Source organism: Armigeres subalbatus, chromosome 1 (genome assembly GCF_024139115.2).
Source record: "Armigeres subalbatus isolate Guangzhou_Male chromosome 1, GZ_Asu_2, whole genome shotgun sequence".
Lineage (NCBI taxonomy): Eukaryota > Metazoa > Arthropoda > Insecta > Diptera > Culicidae > Armigeres > Armigeres subalbatus.
In genome coordinates this window covers 133,916,313-133,942,141 of record NC_085139.1, presented here as the reverse complement: position 1 = coordinate 133,942,141, position 25,829 = coordinate 133,916,313, and the positions used below count along the sequence as shown (strand labels likewise).

At 38.7% G+C, this 25,829-nt stretch overlaps 1 protein-coding gene across 6 annotated transcripts; it reads left to right on the top strand.

Annotated features, from left to right (window-relative positions):
* Positions 1 to 102: 102 nt before the first annotated feature.
* On the top strand, positions 103 to 25,829 carry LOC134205137 (F-box/LRR-repeat protein 7). 6 transcript variants are annotated; one of them, XM_062680091.1, is made up of 6 exons: positions 9,805 to 9,896; positions 18,727 to 18,834; positions 19,055 to 19,081; positions 19,806 to 20,130; positions 24,246 to 25,236; positions 25,475 to 25,829. In XM_062680091.1, exons 2-6 carry the CDS (start codon positions 18,751 to 18,753, stop codon positions 25,608 to 25,610), a joined length of 1,563 nt encoding a protein of 520 aa, XP_062536075.1. In that variant the 5' UTR covers positions 9,805 to 9,896; positions 18,727 to 18,750; the 3' UTR covers positions 25,611 to 25,829. The 6 variants fall into 6 exon arrangements, with proteins under 6 accessions (XP_062536079.1, XP_062536076.1, XP_062536074.1 ...); XM_062680090.1 differs by lacking the exons at positions 9,805 to 9,896; positions 18,727 to 18,834 and adding an exon at positions 8,141 to 8,354; XM_062680094.1 differs by lacking the exon at positions 19,055 to 19,081 and having other exon boundaries at positions 9,806 to 9,896.

Here is a 25,829-nt window from a genome sequence, read left to right as displayed (position 1 = left end):
TTTTCACGGCAAACGTGTCGAACCAAAAAAAAATCTATGCGGTCGAAGCTTCAACTGGGTCGGCAGTAGATAATACGATCATTAGTAAATTATCTAAAGTGGACGATCGTCGCAGAAATGCATTCCTATCAGGGACTTCCATATCCAGTAGACAGCGATTGGGAACACGTGAGTGATAGAAATATGTGGGGCTTCAATCTATCATCTATAAAGGAGAAACCAATTAATCAAATTATTTGGCTGTCGCCAAATTTCGATCAGCTGATGATTCGCTAGAAATTACGAAGATATAATGCGACAAGAGTGCATTCCGCGCACCTAAGTGTCGATAGGTGTGAGGCAAGTGGAAAATGAAAATCAAAATAAAATAATTTATTAATAAAATTCGAAAATATATATTGCTGGTAACAGCATCGGGTTGATTGGTGTTATGATCGTGTCGCACTGTATTGGAAGCCAACAAGTTCGGAATAAGGAATCACATTCAGCAAACTAGGCGGAAAATGATGATCAAATTAGTGACAATTTTACTGGCGTCCGATACAGTATTCTCGAAAAAGTGCACTTTGCATCGAAGGGTGTCAGTTTAGAGTAAAGCACAAATTTTAATAAATTAAACAATCCACAATGAGCACCTACAAACAGCGACAAAGCATTGCAAATATATTACTCGGAACAAATATGAATGATGATGATCCAGAGCAAAAAATTGTGTTCAGGTCGAATTGTGTAAGTCCAGAAAAATGCATAGAATCAAATGAAGATGAAAATAATTAGTGACAAGTGATAACTGTTGGCCTACCTGATTGAAAACGTCCTGAACGTAAACCGTGCTTTACCGATGATAGTGTCTTTCACGTGCATTTAAACGATTTATCATTGTTCTCTATAGATATACCGGAATTGGAAGTTGGAATATATAATATTGAAAGCAAAGGAAAAGAAAGAAGATGTGCTTGTTTATTATATGTATTATGAACCGACGTGCCAGAAATGGTTACCATAATTGCAGACCTTCCCATGGGGTACCCTGCACCTCGAGTTTTTGTTGGCACATATCTTGCCTGAAGGTTCGTGATATTTAAAAACATGTTTATAAAAAACGAACTTTCACTGGTTTCTGTTCTTTGCTAAAGAAACTACATTAGTGTACGCATCTCAGCCAAAATAACTTAAAATGCTTCATAAATATATCTCTCGAAATGTATCGTTCACTGAACCCCACAAACTAATTACAATCATGTGATTATGAATTCTTCTGTAGCCTTGCGAGCAAAGGCGTAGGATTGCCAATCCGAAAATAACGAGTTCGATTCTCGGTTCGGTCTAGGATGTTTTCGGGTTGGAAACATTCTCGACACCCTGGACATAGTGTATCCATTGTACTTGCCACCCAAGATACATACTCATGCAATGGGGGGCATAGAAAAACTTTCAATAAATGAGGAAATGCTGATAGAATGCTAAATTGAAAAGCAGACCAAGCTCCAGCTGGAATGTAGAGCCATGGAAGAAGAAAAAAAGAAGACTATGAATTTTCAAGGGATATTTTACAAGGAAGATTATAAAGAGCTTTTTCAAGCACCTTAAAAGTGCCTTCCATAGGTTTTTAAAGATTTTTTTTCTTTATTGGTACATGTTACCACTGCGACCTTTGATTTGATCTATGGTGGTATATCCTCTTTTTATATTATGCAAAAAATGGCTATTCCATATTAGTTAAGTAACTATCATCAATATATTGTAGGTACTTATCCCAATCAGGTAATATAGTTGTAATAAAATGTACTACTAGACTGAAGGGATTGGTCCTAATATCAAGTTCTGCTTCTGCGCTTCATGATACATACATAAAACACTCAAATACACGACGTTTTACATTAAAGTTAACGTTAACAGTTAACATAACAAGTTTTCCAGAATTTGTCTTATAGTAGACCCCCTGGGGGTCCATAACAGGAAATTGCTTCCCTATAGTCGACACATCATTTGATGTCATATTCCGTTTTGGGATTTTGTAAGACAAAATTGTAAAAAATCATTCATTTTTACCTACCATAGCATTTCCAAAGTAGTCCATAATTATAATTGCTCTACAAAGTGCGTGTACATACGCAGTTTCTCAAAAAAACGAAAAAAAAAATCATACATTTCCGAACAGAATACGTATTTTTGGACGAGGATTCAGAATACATAAAAATCTCATTTTGGCCAAAAATGAGATTTATGCAGTTTCTCAAACAAACGGTCGTGATCGTCAAAAGACAGAGAGCAAAGCGCCTTTTTCTATCTCAGACGACCAAATAAAAGTAGGTATCGTGGGTTCTTTGATCAATTTCGCATGAAAGGCAGTAATGCTTTGTTTTGAAAATAAAATTTCAAAACATTTAACGAACTAACTCGCAACAGCTGGATCTTCTAGTCGGCGTTTTATACATAAGACAATGATCAAGCACAATAATGTCGACGCTGCGTTCAGATGTAGTCGATTTGATATTCAATTTGTCCATCACAAGAGACTCACAGGGAGGTCCCGTAGCGTAGTTGGCTACACGTTCGCCTTATAAGCGAATGGTCATGGGTTCGATTCCCAGCCCCTTCACCAAACCTTCGCCAGTCGCCAGAAGCGCAGTCCGTACGGTGGCGTCTTGGGAAACGCGCCACACCGATACGGCTGCCTGATGACGACTGACAAAACTTTTCTTCTCGAAGGCACTCCTCCAACGTACTTCGATTAATGGCAACCGAACAAAGCAACGATCACTGGATTCACCACATGGAGAAATGAACACAATGGACACATGATGATATGGACTGGCAACGACAACAATGATGAATTATGGACATCTAAAAATAGATTCTGTGTGGATTCTGTAGAACAGAGTACCACAGTAGATCACGGCATAGTAGCGGTTAAGAACACAGAGTGCCTACCAAATAAATATACGAATAAAAAGAGACTCACGTGACATTATGAACTGGTAGCGAAAGAGTGATCCGTCCAATCGTTATTATCGCAGAATTCTGAAAATAACTTATAGTTTTCGCTCATTCATTCAAGACCATGACGTCCAATCTCCAGTCTCCAGTAGCCTTGCGAGTAAAGGCGTAGTATTGCCAATCCTGAGAGGGCGAGTTCGATTCTCGGTCCGGGCTAGTATGTTTTCGGGTGGGAAACATTCTCGACTCCCTGGGCATATAGTGTATCCATTGTACTTGCCACACAAGATACATACTCATGCAATGACGGGGATAAAAAAGTTTTCAATTAATAACTGAGGATTACGTTAAAGTTAAAAGTTAATAAGTTAAAAGCAGGCCAAGTTCCAGTTGGAATGTAGCGCCATTGAAGAAGAAGAAGATGACGTCCAATAACATGTTCATAGCCAATGTCCTCAGAGCTGATCTTCGCATTGAAGTCGCTATTTATGTAGATCCTGATACCGCCCTTCGAAACATTGTTCACAACACCATTCAGGGAACTGTAATAATTATCTCTGTCCTATAACACGTAAACATTAGTCGGAGAATCGTGAAACAATTTTTCTCATTCCCCCCTCACTCTGGCTGATTTCAGAAGGGGAACACCGCCAAGGTTACAATGCCAGTTAAGTAACGTGATATTAGAACTTGAGAGTGCCAGAGCTATGTTGGACGGTTTTAGGACAAAAGGTCGAAGGTCAAAAGGTCGAAAGGACAAAAGTCAAAAGGGTCAAAAGGTCGAAGGGACAAAAGGTCGAAACAAAAAAACTGCGTTAGAAGGACAAAGGTTCGAATGGACGAAAGGTCTTTCTTTTTTATTCCTTCTTTCTTATTTCTTCTTCCTTTTTCCTTCTATTCTCTTCTTAGTTTTTCCTACTTACTCCATATGTTTCCTTCCTTCTTTCTTACTACTTTCTTACTTCTTCCTTCCATATTTCATCTTCTTTATTTCTAATTTCTTCTTTTTTCCTTTTTTTTTCTTTCTTTCCTTCATCTTTCTTCCTTCTTTCCACCTTCTTTTTCCCTTCTTTCTTATTTTCTTCCTTTCTTCCTAATTGCTTTCTTCTTTCTTTCTACTCTTTTCCTTTTTTTTCCTCCTTTCTTCTTTCTTTCTTCCTTTACATTTCTTTCTTTCTCTCCTCCGCATATTTTTCTTCCTTCTTTCTATTTACTTTCTACCTTTTTTCCCCCTTCTTTACTCTTTCTTTTTTACTTCTCTTTTCCTTTTTTTCTTCCTCCTTTCATTCTTCTTTCTTCCTTTCTTCCGTATTTCTTCTTTCTTTTGTCCTACTTTTTCCTTCTTTCTTTTCTTTTCCTTTCTTCCTTCTTTGTTTCTTCTTTCTTTCTTCTTTCTTTCTTCGTTGCTAATGAAGTATGTGTGTAGATACCAGACAATATTAAGTACTCATCCTACTCGGTTGGCATTGTACAACAATACGAGTAATGTGGCTTTAAAAATAGATTGCAAGATTTTGTACCCGCTGAGCTGCGGAAGAAGATGGAGGAAAAGTAGGTAAAGCACCTGTATAGCGTACTGGGGTCGTGGGATCAAGCCCCAGCGAAGGAAATGATTACCCTTCAATATATTTTTCAAACTAAATATATCACATGTTGTGCAATAGAGATAAGTGACGTTTGGCGCACGCACACTAATGTTCGTCATGTGTGAATACGTCATGTGTGAATATATATAAAATTATTGTAGAGGAGTCCAAAAATATATGGAAATTTACTCATTTAAACCCAAGCTTCGATGAGTTGCACCATCGAGGTTTGTTTGTTTTTCTTTTATCAGCACTCACACATGCGGACGATTGTACGACAATTCCCCGAAAACCAATTCCCCGAATGCAATTTTCCCGAATGCAATTTCCCCGAATGTAACAATTCCCCGAATGCAATTTCCCCGAATGTAACAATTCCCCGAATGTAACAAATCCCCGAAAATAAAGTAGTTTTTGCAAACACATAATTGTCATCGACTATTGACGCCCGAACAGAGCAGCGTTCAAAGATTTGTTCCAGAGTGTCTCTTTGGAGATGCCGAACATGACCAAATTTTTCGATAGTATTGTATGCCCTTGATCTTCTTTACTGTTAAATTATATATCTTATTGTTAAATTATAAAGATATTATAATAAAGTGTTTTCCTATTCATTTTTTCTAAAATATTCGAACATAGGCTGAATTTATTTGGTGGAGCAGAATCGCGAACATAAATTCCGTTTGAAAGCATCATGGTAAAAATTTGTGAAATCAAGCTCCTGTCCTATGTAAGGTCTATCTCTTCTTAAGAAGTTACTGTAATCGTGGATATGAATCCTTAAAAAAAATAATGCGTATGCCTGGAATAAGGCAATGGTGAATGTGATCCCTTCTTTAAAAGTAGTACATCTACTCGGAATAACGCAATGGATTAATTTGATCTCTACTTTGAAAGTTGGTGTTTTTCCAGAATAATGAAGAAGTGTATGTTATCCCTTTTTTAAAAATCTGTATCTACCTGGTATATGGAAACGGTAGATGTGATCAATTCATTAAAGTTAGGCGTTAGTTCGAAAGAAGCCAAAGTAGAATGAAATTACCTTTTCAGAAGTAGAAATTTGCCTGCAATAAGATTATGATAAATGTAGTCTCTTCTTTTGATGTAGACGAGTTTGGCTGGAATAGATATAATATATGAGATCGCATCTAGCAATAAATATCAATTATATAAACCGAAAAGAAATGACGTGTTCATTCAAAGAAGGAATATCTCCTCCATTGTCCTTATACTGCGTAGACGCGATCATTTAAGGAAGGCACTATCTCCTTCCTTCGCTTTACTCCAGGCAAACGTGTACAATTGAAGAAGGGTCTATCTACCCTCTTTGTCTTATATCAGGCAAACGTGTTCATTTTAAGAAGGCATTATAACTCGTCTTCCCCTAATACCGGGCGAAGCGATTATAAAAAAAAAACATTATACCGGAAGACGCATTAATTTTCTTCCTTTATTTCTATCCTTCTTCCTAATTTTTCCATTCTCTTCATCTTCTCTTCCTACATCTCACTTCGTATTTCGCTCTTTCTCGCTCCTCACATAACACTTCTTGCATCATATTTTTCACTTCTCACTTCTTACTCCATACTTTTCACTTTTTACTATGTACTTACTTACTGTACTTACTTCTCATTTCTTATTTTTCACTTCTCGCTTCTCACTTCCCACTACTCGCACCTCACTACTCACTTCTTACTTCTCACTCCTCGCTTCTCACTTCTCACTTCTCACATCTCACATCTCATATCTCGCTTCTCACATCTCAATTTTCACTTCTCAATTCTCATTTCTCACTTCTCATTACTCACTTCTCATTACGCTCTTCTCACTTCTCACGTCTCACTTTTCACTACTCACTATTCATTTTTCACTTCTTACTTCTCACTCGGCCTAATGACGGATCGGCATACATAATTGTCTTCGGCCCAATGTCCCAGCATCATTTTTTTACAATTTTTAAGCGAGTTGTCCCGCGACCCTCACTTTTGTTGCAACTCAAAATTATGTCAAAAGTCAATTATGCGATTTTATATTAAACGACGCAGATTCCTTTTTCAGTTTTAGTTTTATCTGCACTGTGGAAACAATTCGGGGAAATGTTACATTCGGGGAAATGTTGCATTCGGGGAATTGTTACATTCGGGGAAATGTTACGTTCGGGGAATTGTTATTCGGGGAAATTTCATTCGGGGAAATTGCATTCGGGGAATTGTCGTACAATCCATGCGGACGTGAGAATCTCACTTACACTAATCGAGTTTCAGACGTAAAAATTGTTACCAGAGACGCTAACGCTCTAATTTCCCTAACAAAAATACAAAAAAATAAAATGCATTAAATTTGATTTCTTTATTGGCAACTTCTCAATTTTACATGGAAAATTTTTAATTTTCGGGGGGGGGGGAGTTTTTATTTTAGTCATTGGTCGAGTCCAGTGGAGGAGGATACTCCATTCGGCGTAGGCTCATTGAGGAGCTGTAGCCTATAAATCAAGTACCAATTAAGTATGCCGAATAGATTATATGGGAAACGTGGAGGCTTTTCAAAACTGCTTCGTATTCGTTAATTTCGTATACAATTATTCGGACGACAGAAGAAATACTTTTAGTCTAGAATTGGCAGCTGTTGATCAACAAATACAATAGTGACAGCATGAATACGATTTATATCTGAATATAACGAATAAAAAATTTAACGATGCCATTCTCGATTCAATCGTTTGGTTTCGCCTTAATGTGATAAACATCATAAATCATTGCCGTAATTTGCTCTTGCAAACGCTTTACAGCGAATCAACCAACAAAGCTTATATAGTTCAACACACCATTTTCTTCATAACTTTTGAACGCAATGATCGATCGAGATTATATTCAATAGTTATCAACTAGGGTTTGTCCCCCGTCGAATGCAACGAAAATCGGTTAAGAATTACTATATGAAAAGTGGCTAATGTTTTTCGATTTTCGTGTGCACACACATACACACGGACAGACAGACATTTTGTTCAGCTCGACGAGCTGATTCGATTGGTATATAACATCATGGGTCTCCTAGACTTCTATAAAAAGTTCGATTTTGGAGTGAAATTATAGCCTTTCGGTACAACTTTGTTGTAGGAGAAAGGCAAAAATCATTACGTGGTGGAATTAACGCTGTCTTACTCAAATCAGCTTCCTGGACATTAATTCTCCAACATTTTAACAAACTGATAATTCAGAATACGGCATTTATTAAAGTCAATCGTAATCTAACGATTAATTGGCTTCTATAATACCGGATGATACTATCCTTTCCTCACCCAATGACCATAAGTTCATGGCGTAAATAGCGTCATTATTTATCCAGTATGAGTTGCTAGTCCTGGCCAATAAGCATCACTAAATCCAAACGATCCATTACAACAATGGGAATGTTCATCATATCAGTGTTCAAATACGATTATCACACATCTCTATATAAACATCAACAACGTTTCGTAATGACCAACACCCAAATTCACACATCAACGCGATGGAAATCCGATACCACCCGGGAAATGCCGAACGTTCACACGCTGAGTCGTGAAAGTGTAGATCGATGACGTTCTAACCATTCTACATCAGCAGACGTCGAGAATCACTTTATTTTGTACTCTGTCCAACGGCGGATGCCCCTCGTCACCTTTGCAAGTGCTAGACTGTGGAAAATCGTTACGATCTCATTAGTAAGATGAGTGATTGCGAACAGACATTTTTTGAACGAGCCATAGCTGATCGAAAAGGTGGGAACCTAATATTAATGGATGCTTTGCTTAAAACTCCCATTAAAATGCGGAAGCGTTCATCGCAGGTATTTGCTCGTTGGCCCCTCATTTCCCCCAATGTCGTTACTAAAAAGAGAAATACCTACACCAACAGTGGTAATAACATTCGTAGCTTACAGCGGCGGTGACTAATGATTAGTAGCAAGTCTGTATCCACTCATTATTGAAATCCACTAATGGATTATGACCCGTTTACATATTCGATAATTTAGTCCGGCAATACCAGCATTAGTTCGCATACCTATTTGCTCATTCACTATCAGACAATCTTCTGTTACTGCTGTTACTGCTAATAAGCGTTTACATTATGTTAATTTTGGTGCAAGTATTATCTATTTCGACATTATAGGATTTGCATTAGCGAAAATGTGAACAGACCATAAACACCATTTTCTGGCTTAGAATGTCCATTGTATTTAACTTGATGCCGTCGTAATCAACGCCCGGGAACTTGAGGATACGCTACCATATGATGATATGTTCGATAACAACTCCTTTCGGGAGACCTGCTGAGAAGTCGTCAAAGACGCCACTAATGAAACAGAATGGCAGTGCGTTTGAGTACGTAATACGGCTTGAGTAAATCGACAAAATAAATGAAGATATTTTGAGACTACGCAGCATGGTAATTCTAAGGGATGAACGTACAACATCTGAAAATGGAGGAAAATGTAAATTTGTTGCTGTGCGAATTGAATTTTCGATTTTCAAAGACTATTTCGGTTTATTTGGAAATCTTTCAAAACTGTAAATCGTTAATTTCTCACCCACTTTGAAATTTTTTTTATGGCATTATCAAATTGAATAATCAGGAAGTTATTATATCAAGAAAGCTATATTGCACCGAAGTCTTTTTTACGTGGATGCGTTTCATCAATTCCTTGTTATACATGTGAAGATTATAAACAACTTTTCACACACCACCAGATTATTCTTGGGGTATTTATGTTTTTTCATGTAGATACTCATGTAGATACGTTTTTACTGAACTCGAATGCCATTATTTACAACAAAAGTAAATCGCCTAAAAACCAGCCTTGGTGGTACTCATATGTTTACTCAGATCAGATGGAATAGTGTATTTGAAAGCTAGTCAGTCATTTTTCATTTCATTAAAGAAATAACTTCTGCTTGAAATAATTTCTACATTTATTTTATTTATGGGTTCTAAAAGGTATGCATTTAGAAAAGATCCATTGGTTGCGTTACGCTAAATGATACGATTCAAAAAATATATATTTCAATGCATGTAGTGCACTCATCAATTTGAGGCGGGAGCTGCGCCGGCGATCACCAACAAGTGCGAAAGTAATCTTATTTTAATTTTTGCATCATTCTTTTAGACGCTAACCGATCGCGAATCGAAAATCTATGTATAGGTTTTAGTTTCAACACAAACGCTCTCAAACAGTTAGACGATATGCAAATCCCATCGGGAGCCAATACTCTATCGGTCGGATATTGGAATACTAGAAGTGCGTTTGAGAATTCTTCCCAATCGAATACGAGTAGCATACCGTGAAACTGATAGTATAGAAACAAAAAGTGGTTCGTGACGTTGAGACGTTGTAAGTAAATATATTATACTATTAGGTATACTACCTACCAATTCAATTATTTATCGAAATAGTCGGTGATTGATAACAGTTGTGATGATTTATAACTATGCTAATGGGACTTTATTGTTGAAATTGGTTGCTGTAGACCAACTTCATACAACATGGCTGATTGTAATAACATTCGATGAAATCATCATCGCCAAGATGGTTGAAACGAAATTCACTTTCACACTGTTTATAGAGAAAGCTCGTAATTCTAGTTTATTGCCGTGTTCTGAATAGTTTTCTGGTTCCATCATTCAGTACATTTTATGGCAAATATTTTATTACTTATTCGAGTGATTTGAACCTGTGCCAACAAAAGTGAATAGGTAACCGCGTTTTATACAAATTATGTACCCATATCGTACAAAATCGTAAATATAAAAATACTGTTCGGAAAATGAATATCATTTTACACTATAATACGTGATTTTATGTAGAAAAGAAAGTGAGACATTTTCAACAATGTTGTAGGATGATTCGAACTACACTCTCGCGTTGATGAGGTGTTTAAGACATGTGGCACATCTCAAGCTAATTAAGATATACAATGTACATCGACGGTTTCGTGCAATACTGGCACAACTCAAAATCTGACAATTTTCAGAATAGGCGTTTGAAATTATGGGTTTCACGGTTACAACATTGTACAATGACGTAAATGTTTTCATCATAGTTTTTGTTTTCTATAGCAAAAGAGTATAATCATTTTTCTATTTGTTAATAAAATGAGCAGAATATAATAATGTATGTATTAATGATTATTTAATCAAACTTTAAAATATTTAGAGCTGTGCCATGAGAAACGAAAAACAACATAAATTAACAGTTAAAGAGGAGACGGAGGTTGAACGAAATTTGACAATTCACACAAAACTCTTGGATGCTGCGTATAAAACAATCTCTCATTTGGACATACGACGTTTTCAAAAATCATGCTAGAAGACAAGGGGGTGTTAAAAGATGACCTGAAGGGTGTATAGAAATTGCCCAATTTTCGCATTACGTATTTGATGCATAATGCATCTTCCCTAAGTCAGGGCTGGTAGCGATGAATCCTATTCAAAATAGTTACTTGAGTGAAAAAAGTGAAAAAATGTAAAGTGATCAAATATGTAGGTACTTTTTTGTGCTTTAATGGACATTATGCAACTCAAATGGGTTGCATAATATTCATTATAGCACTCATTTGGGTGCTATAATGAAAAACCTACGTCGGGACAGTAGCATGACCACATTTTGCTGAATAAGCTTCGGTGAATGTTCAAATAGTGTATTCTCTGCGTCGCGTAATAATTGAAATAGTTTGATGGACATGACGTCAAAAATTGTCAAAGGCAAGTACATCAATCGTTTCACGGCTTACCGAACTATGCAATGTGGCACGTTAACATGGAATCTGATTGTTCTCTACAGCAACATAATTTATTGCCAAGAATGATCATGTGGATTAAATTAGACTGTACAATAAAGTGATTCAAATTTTGACTTTTTCGTTCCACAATGCTTAAACGATGACATTTGCTGTTTTATTAATCCTCCTAAATTTTTAGCTAATTTGGATGTAACCAGACTGAGCACAAGCAGTTCGAAGTTTGTATGGAAATTACTATAGAAATCGCCACTTGAGCAAAAGACCGTTTCGTGTTGCGACCCATTAAATATTCAAATGTAATCGACCCGATGACATCATAGAATACTTCCTTAGTTATAGGACAGTTGTTGTTGCAAAGTGATCTGACCTTTGTAAGCAAAGTTATAAAGAAAACAAAAATGCTCATTATTGATATTGATGTTATTCTTTTACGTGTTAAATTGAATTTACCACGATTCAGTATTTCCCTAATAACTTTTCTTACATAGAATCGTTTCGCAACAAAGACGATCAGTTTCATTGCAACATTTTCTATGTAGCCAAGAAAGTCATATATTTTTAGAGCTTAATGAGCAACGTTGCGGAACGGTTTTCCACGAAAAAGACAGTTTTCATAGTAATTTTCATACAAACTTAAAACTGAGCGTGCTCAGTCTAGTTACATCCAAATCAGCTAAAAATTTAGGAGGATTAATAAAACAGCAAATGTCATCGTTTAAGCATAGAGGGGCGAAAAAGTCAAAATTTGAATCACTCTACTGTGCATTTTTGGTACAGATTTATTAAATTAAAGTCCAATTTTCATCATTGCAAAAAATAGCGTGTGCAACTCGTTGCAAAATTCGTTTATTTTGAGCACTCGTAGTATTTATCCGACTCAGCAAGCCTCGTTGGATAAACGTACAACTCGTGCTGGAAAAAACATCTTTTTGCAACTTGTTACACAAACTACTATTATAATATCAACAAAGATTTTGAAGCAAACGAAATTGCCCTTTTTTCCAGTTTTTTCAGTTACTTTTACATCAATTTCCAGTTAAAAATAAACGTCTTATATAGATTTTTGCTGCTAAACAATCAATTCAAGGCCTCACAAATGGATATCAAACAACGAGTTTTATGATCGCGGTCACTATAGGCCGACGCTAGCGAAGCCAGATTCATGGTAATGGTGGGGCACCAGTCATTATTGCGTAATTGGTTAATTGATAATTTGGCGTCAGCAGTAAGAATAACGGGCTTGGTAGCCTCATACGCAGAAGGTCGTGGGTTCAATCCACGGTCTGTTCCATTCTCCTACTTTGTATCTTTCTCTATATTTCTCATGTTCTAGCAATCGCTAGAACTGGAAATGGACTTCCATACTGTTTCCATTTCTATCCCTATACCTTCAACTTGACTATTCTATCAGTAGCTGCTAGAATTGGAAATGAACCTAAAAAAAAGCTCGTTTCTTACATCCAATTAGAAATTCCATCAGTTGCTTTCTTCTATCTATAACATTGGCAGCTCGTTAACCAAGACGAACCTCTGCCTCTCGAACCTAACCCAAAAATTCCAATAAATTCCGTATGATCTCGTGGCAAGTGCAGAGGTATATTCGGCTTGCAGTGGGCGAGTGATTACATCATCATTTCCTCCCCTTCCCTACATTGACTTGCATTCTGACGTGGCAGGTGCCAGTATGACCTAACAAATGAGATCACCAGTACTTGTACATTGAAGATAAGTGCTAGTCCCAAGCAAACATCTGTTGGTTCCCTGTGCAAGAACAGCTGATCTGGTCATAATGGAGTAAGAACTGTATTGGAGGGATTCATCAGTGGAGCTCCAAAGTTTTTTTTTATTAATAAGTTTTTCAACCTTGGGCTGGATCACCTCAGAAATATTTTTTTTTATTTCTTCATCACTATATGGTCGTCTTGAAATTATTTAGTGATTCATTGGAGAAGCCTCTACGAATTATTTTAAATGTTTCTTCAAATTCCTGGTTTCTTTGGCAATTTCCTCCCAGACATTTTTTCTCGAAAATTACTTATAAATTCTTTATGATATACTTCCAGGAAGTTTATCCAGGAATTGCTTCAGACATTCCCTCTAAAATTTCTATAAGAATTCCATCGAAAATTCCGTCAAGTTTTCCTTTGACATGCTCTTCGGAAAATCCTCCGGAAATGAATTTAGAAATTTCTTCAGAGAGGAAATTCTTAAAATTGCGTCGGAATTTCCCTCAGGAATTCTTACGGAACTGCTTCCAGAATTACATTCGGAAATTACTATAAAAAAAACTTCAGACAACAACTCAAAGAATTGTTCCGGGAAATCCTTTAGAGATTCCTTTGGCAATGCCTTTTCGAGTTTCTTTGGAAATTCTAGGAGCCCGTTAAAATCACTCGGAAATACCTTCGTAAAATACATTGAAGATTTCTTCAGAAATTCTCTTGAAATTTCTTCGAGAATTCTTTCAGGAATTTCTTCGGAAATGCATTCAAAAATCCTTTCGGACACACTTAAAATAAATGGTAGATTTCTGTGAAATTTCACCGAAATCCAAGCAGCAGAACTGTTCGGTGAATAGTTTTACAGATTTTTGGTGGTTTTGACTGTTGAACAAAGGAAAAATCGTAGAAAATTTGGTGAAATAATTACCGAACAGTTCTGCTGTTGAGATTTCGGTAAATTGAAGCAAAATTCACCGAAATCTGTGAAATGATTTAAGTGTGATTTATTTAGGAATTCCTTTGGATTTTGGCTCGTAATTTCTTCAGAAAAACATGCAAAACCTTTATAAGGAATTGTTCCGGAAATATGTATGAGAATTTCTTCAGGAACTCCTTCAGAACTTCTTACGGAAATTCCTTTGGAGTGTCATTTGGGGATTCCCTTGTAAATTTCTTTACTAGTTCCTTCGGAAATTCCTTTGGCAATTCTGTCGACAATGTTTTAAAACTCTTTTTGAGTTGGTCTCCTTCAGGAGTTTCTTTGAAAATTCCTTCAGAAATTCAAAAGCGCAGTTGATGCAAAAGTGTCGCTTCTGTTTGCTTGACCAACAGGTAGTTTGCCTGAACCTAGCAACCAAAGTACCGGTACTATAAGTATCAAGCCGACATTGATGATGAAACCAAACATGCACTACAGACGTTTTTTTGACATTTTTTTTGAAACACGTTAAGCGGCGATTCAAATATGACGTCCACTACTTTTTGAGAATTCTAGACCCCCCTCCCCCCTCTGTCACGATATTTTGTATAGCTAATATATGTACTGTCACAAAACATTCGGGGAAAGAAAATCCATGATATAAGTAAAATTACTAGGACATTAAGTATTTAGCGCTTCTTTGTGGGCGGTCTGGTTTTTAAACGAATTTACTAATCCGTCATGCAGTAAATACTACGTGTCATTAAAAAGAAAAGCTTGTTTGCCTAGGTTTGCCTGAAATGGACGAAAAAATAATGATTTTTGCAAAAATTAATGATAATGCAAACGAGGGAGGCAGGACTACATCCCAGTCCCGCTAAACCGTTTCCATTGCCGCCAAGCCCATAGTCCCTTCGGTACAACCAGAAAGTAATGCTTCAAAGGGGGGCCAGTGCACAACGCACCCTCGAGGTTAGCTGCGTGTCCTTGCAGCACCGAACATCGTGACTCGCTTTTTTAGAAGAACACCATGGTCCGAGCACTTGGGTCTGTTCACAAATTACGTAACGCAAAAATCCGAGTTTTTGACCCCTCCTCCCCTCGTATCAAAAGTAACATTTTCCGCACCCCCTCCCTCCCCCATATAACACGTAACTGAGGAAATTTTAAATCTATTTTTTCTCTGAAGCATGTGGGTTTTGGTATTTATTGAAAACTGTTAGAATAGAAACGGCACATGATAAAAACCAAGGATATCAAGAATGTAGCTAGTAAAAACTTAAATAGAATTGCTACCATGACCATTCAAATTTTAGTTTAGCGGGACTGTTCTATCGAAAAATACGATATTCGCTTTGTTCTTTTACGCATAACGGCCCCGCTATGTGCTTGATTTCGGTAATGACTAAAACGATAACGATAGACAAATCATTTTATTTTATCAAGATGCAAAATTGCTTAGAATGAAAATGCCTCGAAATTTAGCAACAATTATTCGAACAAAACTTGCTGTATTTTAGGATTCCCAAAAAAACATCAAAATAGCCTGCACTGATAAAAAGTAAAAAACTACAAAGACTAGCATGGGACAATTATGTGTAGTATGGTAGTAAAGAGGAAAGGTTGGTACGCATTTATCGTCGTAATTAAGACATATTAGCAATTACTTCAACCAGTGATTAAAAAAACCCTCTGCGTTATGCGTAACATTTGCTAGTACCCACCCCCTCCTTCATCTTTTAGTGTAACAAAGTACAACGCAAGTTGGACCTCCCCCCTCCCCCCAAAAGCGTTACGTAATTTGTGAACAGAAGCCTCGTCCGTTTTGATGACTAGGGCATCGCCCCTGGAGCGAATGCTACCCTCATTCGCCTGGGCCTTCTTTTCGGCCCTTGACGTCTTCGGTTTCCTCTTGTTCTTGACCAGGGTCCAGGAGGCGTCATCCCCCTCCATTTCCCTGGTCTGGTGCTGCTGAGAGCTCTCAGCCTGCCGTAACCCCTTACCACCGTCTTTCCTGTGTGGACGGACCTTTCCAGGTCCTTCCTCCCCCGGTTTTGGAAGTACCTGACCGGGGTTCAGCTTCCCAGCCCCAATACTCTTGTTTGGGGTAGTAACCCTCCGCGTTTTGGAGCGGCCCCCAGGGAGCTCATCCCCTGGAGACTGTATCCCCGTTTTGTGTCTGCTCCGTTGGAGCAGTCACCCCCGACGTGCCCGCAAATACTTGAGCCTCAGTCTGGGTAGACTTTGGCACCACCGTCTTCGCTGGCACGCCTCGGTCGATTCGACCTAAGTGTCAAAAATACTACCATATTTGATCTGATACTATAATAAAAAGCTGGATAGTAATCATCAACCGATTTTCTCGCAACAAGTCTCATTCGACAGGGGCAAAGCCTAGTTGATCACTATTGAATTTAATAACGATCGGCCGTTGCGTTTAAAAGTTATAAAGAAAATGATACATTGAACCATTTTAGGTTGGTGTCTTTGCTAAATGCGAGAAAGGCAGTATCAATTTTTCTGTGTGAATGTTTCTTCCCCTTCTTCTTTTTCTTTTTCTACTCCGTGGCATTACATCCCCCTGAGACATTGCGGCACCACAGCTTAGTGTTCATGTTTCACAGTTATTAACTGCGAAAAATTGTCGTCGTCTGCAGTGTTTGATGCGGCTGTGAAAGTTTAAGACCAGTATGTCACTGTGCTCTGTTCGGTACAAATTTCACGAGTTCCAAATCGCCGGCATATGAGTTATTCGATCTTTCAAGTTAAGAATAAAAATAGCCAATTGATGATTCTATGAAGCGATAAGAATTTTGAAAAGGATGTATAAAGGGATAAATATTGTTAAGTTTATACAACTCGGAAGGCTACGGTGGGCTGGGCATATTGTTCGTGTGTCAAGCAAAGATAATATTCAGTAAAGAACCCGGAAGAGACTTCGTAGAAGGTCGCGTACACGATGGCTTTTTGCAGTTGAAAAGGGCCTGAGGGCGCTGAACGTTCAGGACGATTGGTTCAGGATCGAGTGAAGTAGCGCAAACCTATGCACACATGAGTTAATTGTTGTAGGCTCATGCCTGGGCTAGTTGCCAGACATAATGAAAAACTATGGGGCGTTCTACTAACTTGCATGACAACTAGAGGCGAGAACGACTCTGAACCTTCTTTTACACCGAATCATTTTCTGTTGGGATCAACCTACAATTATTGCAGTTCGAGTCAACGACCAACAAATACGTTGCAAAGGGAGGCTAGTGATCTAAGCTGCGGTAATGGGTATCGATGCATATGATGATTGTGGGGTTTGAGTGAGTTACCTTCAGTGTGCGTTTATCGTGTTTATAGATTCACACCTCATCCTCAGCATGTCAATCGGAGAGCAGCATGCCATGACCTGCACGCATCTTGTCATATCCTCGTGACATGCACACGCACCTACGGAGAGCTGCTGTCATCCTATTTCGCTCCTCCCATTTGGGGCCACACATTTCGGCGATCCTGCCAGGTTATTTTCTGGATCCTTACGCTGATTTCAAAAGCTGAGTTGAATTCAAGTGGCGAATGTGCGAAGAATAAAACAACTGTTTATTTAAAAAAAATACAAGGCGATGTAGTTTGGATTACTACAAAGCGCGCCTAGAAGACTGCCGGAAAATTAGTTGGGGTTTGGAAAATCACAAGGCGGGTCTGGAAGACCGCTGAAAATGAGTTTTGGTTTAGAAAAGGCGCGTCTAGAAGACCGCTGAAAAATGGTTTGTGGTTTGATGAATCACAAGGCGCGTCTGTAAAACCGCAAGGAAATGGTTTGTGGTTTGGAAAATTAGACGGCGCGCCTGAAAGGCGTGTATAAAAGATCGCTGGAAATGGTTTGTGGTATGGAAAATCACAAGACGCGGCTGGCAGACCGCGCGGAAAATGGTTTGCGATTTGGACAACCACAAGGCATGTCTAGGAGGCTGCCGAGAAAAGGTATGACTATCTAGAAAATCCCAAGGTGACCCCTGAAAGCTTTAATTTTGGTTAAAATAAAATAATTTAAGACGATCAGTTAAGCTAGATATAACGAAATCTGAGAGATAAAGAGAAACTATCGTATGCTACAACGTTGTTTGGAAAACCAAACATAAAATCTTGAAGTTTATTTCGAAATTCACTGACTCATGACTTAGTCATAGCGGAACTACCTGTTGGATCAGATAACTCAGAATTTACGAAGTTAAATATGTTGCCTCTTGTCACAAAGCTATTCGGAAGTTTGAATCTATTATGCGTAACTTAACCAGTTTAGTTTTGAGTTGTTGGCTAGTAGTACTAGTTAACATAAGTCTTAAATTAAGATGATATCAGCTCATTCAAGTACGATTTTAGAAAAATGTCATTTTCTAGGCGGTCGTTCAGAAGTTTTACATCAATATGTTGAAGGTCAGCTAGATGTTTAATTAGGCCGAATTAAAACGCAATAAATGAAATGTATAAAATTTGGTTTTAGAAATAGCCAATAGAAACACTTCAGTACAACTCCAAATAAATTAGCAATAAGAATCTCACTAGTTTATGGAAAGCTTTAGAAGTGAACACTGACATGAAGCCACTTGAAGGGCTGAACAAAAATGAAAGTTGTCAAAATAATATCATGAACAATGTTCAGAATCAGAATTAGCAGAACCTCTTTGCGCAACTTTACCGTTAGACACTTTGAATTGAAACACTAACAAATGATCAGAAAATAATCCATTGAAAATTATCTACTATAATGATATTTATAACCTTAACTCTGTTTAGAAACAAAACTGCTTAGAGATCAAAATGGATTCTTGGAGTGCCATTAATATTTCATTTAATCTCATACGAGAAGAGAGCTCCAACAGTAACAAACGCAAAAGTAGAACTGTGAGTAATAGCTCAACATATTGTTTAATCGAGTTAGATATATGTTGTAATATGCACATATGTCCTAAAATTGCCAATCAAAAGTCTATCATGTCCTAAATGACATCCACTCATTAAACCTGTGTCGTACCTCTGTTGCTCCTTGTCTTGTCAAATGTTAACTATTTACCTATACAATCTAATTAACGAAACATGCATTTTGCTTACGCTTTCATTACAGATATTCTTTAACAGCTACTTTGAAACGGTAAATCTTCAAAAAAAATCGACGCTACTACCATGCTTTGCAATTATAATGCCCAACCTGTTGTCTAAGCTACCTTTCTTTGATTGGATTATCTGTTTACTTAGCCAGATGCAGCAATCGCTATCCTCCGTGAATAATCGTGAAGATGAAAGCACGCTTGCGCGCTCGCGTGTCACGGAAGAGTCACACGCGTGAGAGGTTTAAAATTAGACTCCACTCTCCTATATTTACCCAAACACCAATTCAGCGACATTGTATAGGAAATACGCGTTCGGCTTCGGCCAACTGAAAATGTTTGGTTCACCATATTCATATGCCCAGATATTAATTAGGCTCTCTCGCTCTTCGTTCACACAAAAGCTGGGGAAAGCATTGTCCGAGAATTTTCACACGCATACGCGAACGGCGACCTTTTCCTAGTGCAATTTCCACGAATTTCCAGATATCTAAACCTTTCGGGTCAAATTAGTGCTTTGTTGTGTTTTGATTTGAACCGCGATGGATCTCTCCAGTGATGTTTGGAATCAAGTCGCTTTGGAAGCCTCTCAGCTCTATTTCACCGAGGACGGCAAAAGTCCCTTCGCCAATACGGTCTGTGTGTGACAGTTCTGTGAAATGTATAAATTGCTTTTTATGGACTTAATTCATATCTCAACTTATATAATGTGCTTATACTACAACATATCTTATTCGGAAACTAATCTACTTAAAATAACTATTGCAGTCGATCGAGAAACTCCCGGATAAGGTCATCTTGCACATTTTCTCATATCTGAGCCACTTGGAAATATGTCGCATGGCAATAGTGTGTCGTCGTTGGCGTACCATAGCTTACGATACCAAGCTGTGGAAGAACGTTTCCCTTCGACCTGAGGTGTCCGGACTACACGTGGGATCCTTGGAACAATTGCTGCAGATGGTCGCAGTGCGTTTCAGTGCATCGCTGAGATACATCGAGCTGCCAATCGAGCTGATTACCCACACTGTGCTGCACGAATTGGCCAGCAAATGTCCTAACCTGACGCATATGCTGCTGGATTTCTCCACTGGTGAGTACCACTTGACGTTGAATAAACTAATTATGACTTTCAACTATAAATAACTATATTCAACTGGACTCGTTCGAAAAATGACGAGAATTTACAATGAATGCATTGATGTTCAAAATCCACAAAGCACTTAAAAAATGAAAATCGTCGATTCGTTGACCTTCATATATCTCTGGCTTTTACATATATTGGGGATGGTGTTTGAATAGTAAATTTAATTTTAACTCCGGTTTGTGTGCTCAATCAAAGAGATTTATAATTCCCTATGATTCAGTAACCGAAAAGCTCTTGGAGCTCAGCAAAGATACTCTTTGTTTCTTTACTAGCCTGATAACCAGACACTGCCCGAGTAGATATCATTTGAACAATATTATGATATCAGACGTTTTTGTAACATGGAACGTTAAACCTTGGAACATCTGCGTTGCCGTTGAGATGCATTGTACAAGTGTAGATCTAAATTTCTAAATAGTGGCTTTATGCAACCAGAAAAAATTGGACTGTAAAAGTTCGACTCAATGGTGGTTCTATGCCCCAATAAAAAAAAATGTTGGGTTGTATACAAGATACGACCGCTCGACGTAAACTACGTAAAACAGCGTAAAACCAAATATAGTACACTGAATCAATTATTCCGTTCTATATAGAAGAGAAGAAACCATCCCACAGCACTACTACCTATTTTTAGCATCACATCCCACTCTATGAGGGAGTAGGGAGTACTCCACTGTCTAGCGGCTGGGCTACCCCATTCATACAACCCAGTTCAGTAATAGTTAATACCCTAAAAGTAGGCAATTACCAAGGATTGGAACGCACTGTATAGGGGTTGCATGATGCATGAAAGAACTAAAATTTTCAATAGTTTAGCGTTGGTAATCAATAGTTTCAATACTACTGGCAAATTGGAGAGTTTGCGAATCGATTGATATATAAATCTTTGAAATCCATCGAAAGATAAAGGACCTATTAATGTTATAAATCTTACATGATTTCGTGACGGTCCCCAATTTTGAAATTTTCATTTTACACCCTGTATCCGAGTCTTCCCCTTAGACGTAGTTTACGTCAAAAAAACTACGGAACGACTAGTCCAATATTTTTATTTTGGATGTTTATAGAATTGAGAGATTTTTCAATTGAACATTATTTTTTTGTCTTTATTTTAGAGGTTTCCAACCCTGGGCTGGCTCACCTCTTAATTGAACATATAAAAACAAAACGTGAAGTGAAAACCAAGAAAAACAAATATTTTCTTGATTTATTTATATTAACTGGACTAAACCATAAAGCTTGGTTGTTTTCCTTGTAATTAGCACTCTTTTTTATGACAATATAATGAAAATCTGATCAGTTACTCATAAGTTCAAAGGTGATTTGTTTATGTTTACGGTCTACTTATTTTAGGAAAAGAACGAAATGAAAATTGTATAAAGCCCTTTTCGTTCGCTGTGCTTTTGTCCGCTCTTGCGAGAAGTAACGAGAAGTCTTCTGGTGCGAATGGAATAGGGTATCCGATGCTGAAAAACCTTACCCCTACCACAAGAATAGTAGCTAATAGTAACTCATCCCGACGAGCGATGTCTTAGCCACGTCTTTCCTATCTCTGAGAACAGTATCTTCTTTAGCGATACTGCTGGCTATCGCTGACTTTCTATATATCAAAGCTCGACGGAAGGTTGGTTAACCGTAGGCTGCGTGAAAAACTTGAGGCTGACGGAAGATTAGGTTTTCGCCAACACGCGTTCCGTCCGGGGTGTGGGGCCAGTTCGTACTTCACCGGATTAGGAGGCGTACTCCAATTCACCTTCGACCAAGGGAAACACTCCACCTCCAGGACTTACCCAGAAAAGACTGAAGATGTACAGAGCGGACCCCATGAACGGGTCTTCAATAGCCTCCCCAAGCATATCCATATCTTCGTCTACGCCGATGATATTCGGGGACACTTCGGCGTGAACGCATACCCGAACCCAAGCAGCTGGTTAGTGCAGTTCTTCGGTGGGCTTCCTCGTTGGTCAGCTTCACCATGTCGTCCAGGCATGTGTGCAACGGGTGGCACCGTTTCTTCGGCCTTAGTTTCTAGACTTCTGAGCAGGCAATCTCAAAATAGAAGGCTCTCCAAGTCTCCATCTACCAAGGACTGTTTTCATTTCTCATTTCAGAGCGGTAGAAGCCTGCTGCAGATCAAGAATTAATCTTGTTAAAACTATATCAAGATCGCATAGGACCAAAAGCAGGGCCACTCAGTATCGTATCAGCCAAGCATTGGTTGACAATGGATTTCTTTTCGGACTGGCGCTGACTTGTGTAGCACGCCGGGCGCTTGTCAGCATACTCTCACCAGTCTTCATTCAGTACCTTCGCATAGCTTCCGGATTTCTTCCCACCACACCCGCTGAGACTGCCTACACCAAAGCAGGTGCCCTCTCATTTCGCCATCGTACGCAGGCGGCTATTTGCCGAAAAGTCACTGCATATGCTTCCGCCTTACCAGATACCACATAATCCCTCCTTGTTCAAGAGGATTGGATTCTGCACACGATTCCCGGCGTCAGTCTCCCTCCTGTGGCTTGGGTCTACTGGTACGAAGCGAGGAGCTGATACTCCCCCATAGCCAGCATAATCGGTTCCATTGCGAGGTGCTTTAAAAGAGGGCATAATACGGAAGCTTTACGAAGATCGAGCTGCTAAACTACGAATCATGAACACCGCTACACTGACGTTTTTTAGAAAGAAGGAGTCAGCTTTGGTGTGCAGGGAACAACCTAACGTTGTCGGATGGCCATTCTGAACAAAGCAGCGTCTCCTTAGCGAAAACCTCAGCTCTGTTTAATGCCGCAAACACGATCTTCGACAAATCGGAGAGTCTGACTGATTCCGCCAATGCCATTATTGCGCTGTAAGGCGGGTACCATAAATGCAGGTCATTCTCGCTTGTGAACAACAGTCGAAAGCCTGTAGAGTGCCAGGGAACGTCACTGTGAACATATTGGCTGAGGTCGGCCACCAAGGCTGGCGTTTCACGACATCGATGCCAGCCACCGGCTAACGTTAGAGCCTGGATTAAATAACCTCCAGCTAGGATTGGGAAAGTTCCACAGTACCCTGGAGCGGCATGCCCAGCCTCAAGAATCAGCAAGCCATCTCCTGTCTCCTCTCATCTGATTTTAACATAATTTCCAGACAGCTTGTGAAATCTGTGAGGTATAAAAATCAGTACAACATGTAATTTGCAGGTGTGCAAAGTTTAACATTCCTCGATTCAACTAAGAAATCCTGACGTCAATTCGAGATGCCTTAGATATCGCTAGACCATTAGCCGTCATTTTTTTTCTTTTGTTTGACTGCGGTATGAATATTGTCGCCGTTTAACTGCCATTGTGATTAGTTTAAAGATTTTACGAAAATTTTGTGCTGTGAAAAGTCTTTCTTTTTTATCGGTTTTATGATTCGATGTTATGTGCTAAGTGGGTTTTCCACCTGGCAGCAGCGATTCACCTTCGGATAGCAGTGCGTTTCAACCATGGGATTCCTGAATATTCGCACATCCATTGTTGGCCGCCCGGGCAAAGTTTGTCCATGAAAACTCCCCACCATGGATGACGAAAATCTCAAAATTATATTTCAATGTTCGACTACTAAAGTTGGGCGTCATGTTTTGAAGCTCTATCACTCGGTTGCCGTTAGTTGATGGAGTTGCATATCATTACCTCTAGAGTGGCATACAATAAATGTTTAATATAAACAACTAAATTACAACAATCCATTCAGCTTTGTGTTCACCATAATACATTTTATATTTTTCGATAGGAATATTTCTACATACTGAGGAATTTCCAGTGAAGTGTCTTTCGACGTTGCAGTTTCGAAGGAATTAAAAACTATTTAACTTCAATGTCCAACGTTTCGATGTATTTAACATCTTTTCCAAGGATTTGGAAAAAAAAATCTTTTTGTCTGATGGCTCGAATTGTCGAGTAACAGTCGACATAATGATTCTCAACATTCAAACACAAACAATGTTTGGTCCAAGCCTTTGTTTTTTCAATAGGCATTTTTTTGCAGTCGGTACTAATATCTAATAAAATTTAAATATCATTTCATCATTCCAGCTATGCAACTTCACGATTTTAGCGAAATGCAGGCATTTCCAGCGAAACTCCGCTACATGTGCATCTGTCTGTCGGAGGTAATCTTCATGGAAGGTTTCATGCGCAAAATCTACAACTTTATCAACGGCCTCGAAGTACTGCATTTGATTGGAACTTACGAGAAATGCGAAGAGGAGGAAGAAGAAATTTACGAAGTTATCAACGTCCACAAGCTCAAATCAGCAACACCGAATCTCCGTGTGATCAACCTGTACGGTATCAATTTTATCGATGATTCGCATATTGATGCCTTCAGCTCCAACTGTATTCAACTGGAGTGTCTGGCTGTTAACTACTGCAGCAAAGTAACTGGCTCGACTTTGAAGCCACTGCTCGCCCGTTCTAAGCAGCTGAAGTGTTTGTTGATGAACGGTACCGACCTTAAGTCAGAGTACGTAATGCAAGCCGAATGGGACAAGTGCTCCGTTCAAGAGCTGGACATATCGGGGACCGATCTTTCCACAGAATGTCTCATTGACGTGCTGACTCGTATTCCCACTCTGCGCTTCTTGAGTGCTGGGCAAATTAATGGTTTCAACGATTCGGTGCTTAAAGCATGGGCCGAGGGTGGAAACCCAAAATCCTTAGTCGCTCTAGATATCGATTCATCTGATAACATTTCCGATGAGGCATTGGGAAGATTCATCACCCGCTATGGTGCCCAGTTGCATGCGTGTGTCCTTTCCGGGATGACGCACATCACTGATCAGTTGTGGATGACTATTCTGCCCATCTTGGTGAATGTGAAAATCATCGTGATGGGAACAACTGAGAGATTGGGCGGTAACATTCACGTCGATCAACTGATGGATACGATTGGAACATCTTGTCCAGCACTGGAGCGGCTGGAGCTGCGATGGGATCCGGAGAATTTACGTTTCTCTGATAAGAGCCAGAAGGCTATTGACATGCTTCGAGTGAAATGTTTGAAATTGAGATGCTTGGTCTTAAGGTAAGTCACAGCCTTCCTATCAGTAAAATATACCAAAATAGTAACAAACAACCTTTCCAAGATAACTTACAAACCGCTTCCATCTTTTATATCCAAACGATATTTTATCTGAAAGTCAACTTATCTTCTAGCCTCTTAATTACTCATCTCATCACCACAAAGTCGATTACTTTTCCATATTATTATTCGTCAATATCAATAAATAACTTTGATTTTATTTCGTTTCTTTCAACTGCAGCGATGGACGCTACTATGAAACTGTTAAAGCTAATTTCGAGCGCGCGGATCGTACGACTGTGGTGCGAACCACAACCAGCTGTCGTGTATCAGCATATCATGTGCTCAGCAACTACAACGATTTGATTTTCAACTAAAATTATGCAATAAATCATAATAATTGTTGGTTTTAGTACACGATTATAGTGGGGTGTATAATCAATTTGATTTAAATATTATTGGAAACTTTGCTAAAGGGGAATATGAAACGAACTATAAAAACTAAAACTATTTGTTAGATGCAACACGAATAAGAAGGAGGTAATTTTGAACATCTAAATAAAAAGGGAATGTTAATACAATATCACTATATGAAA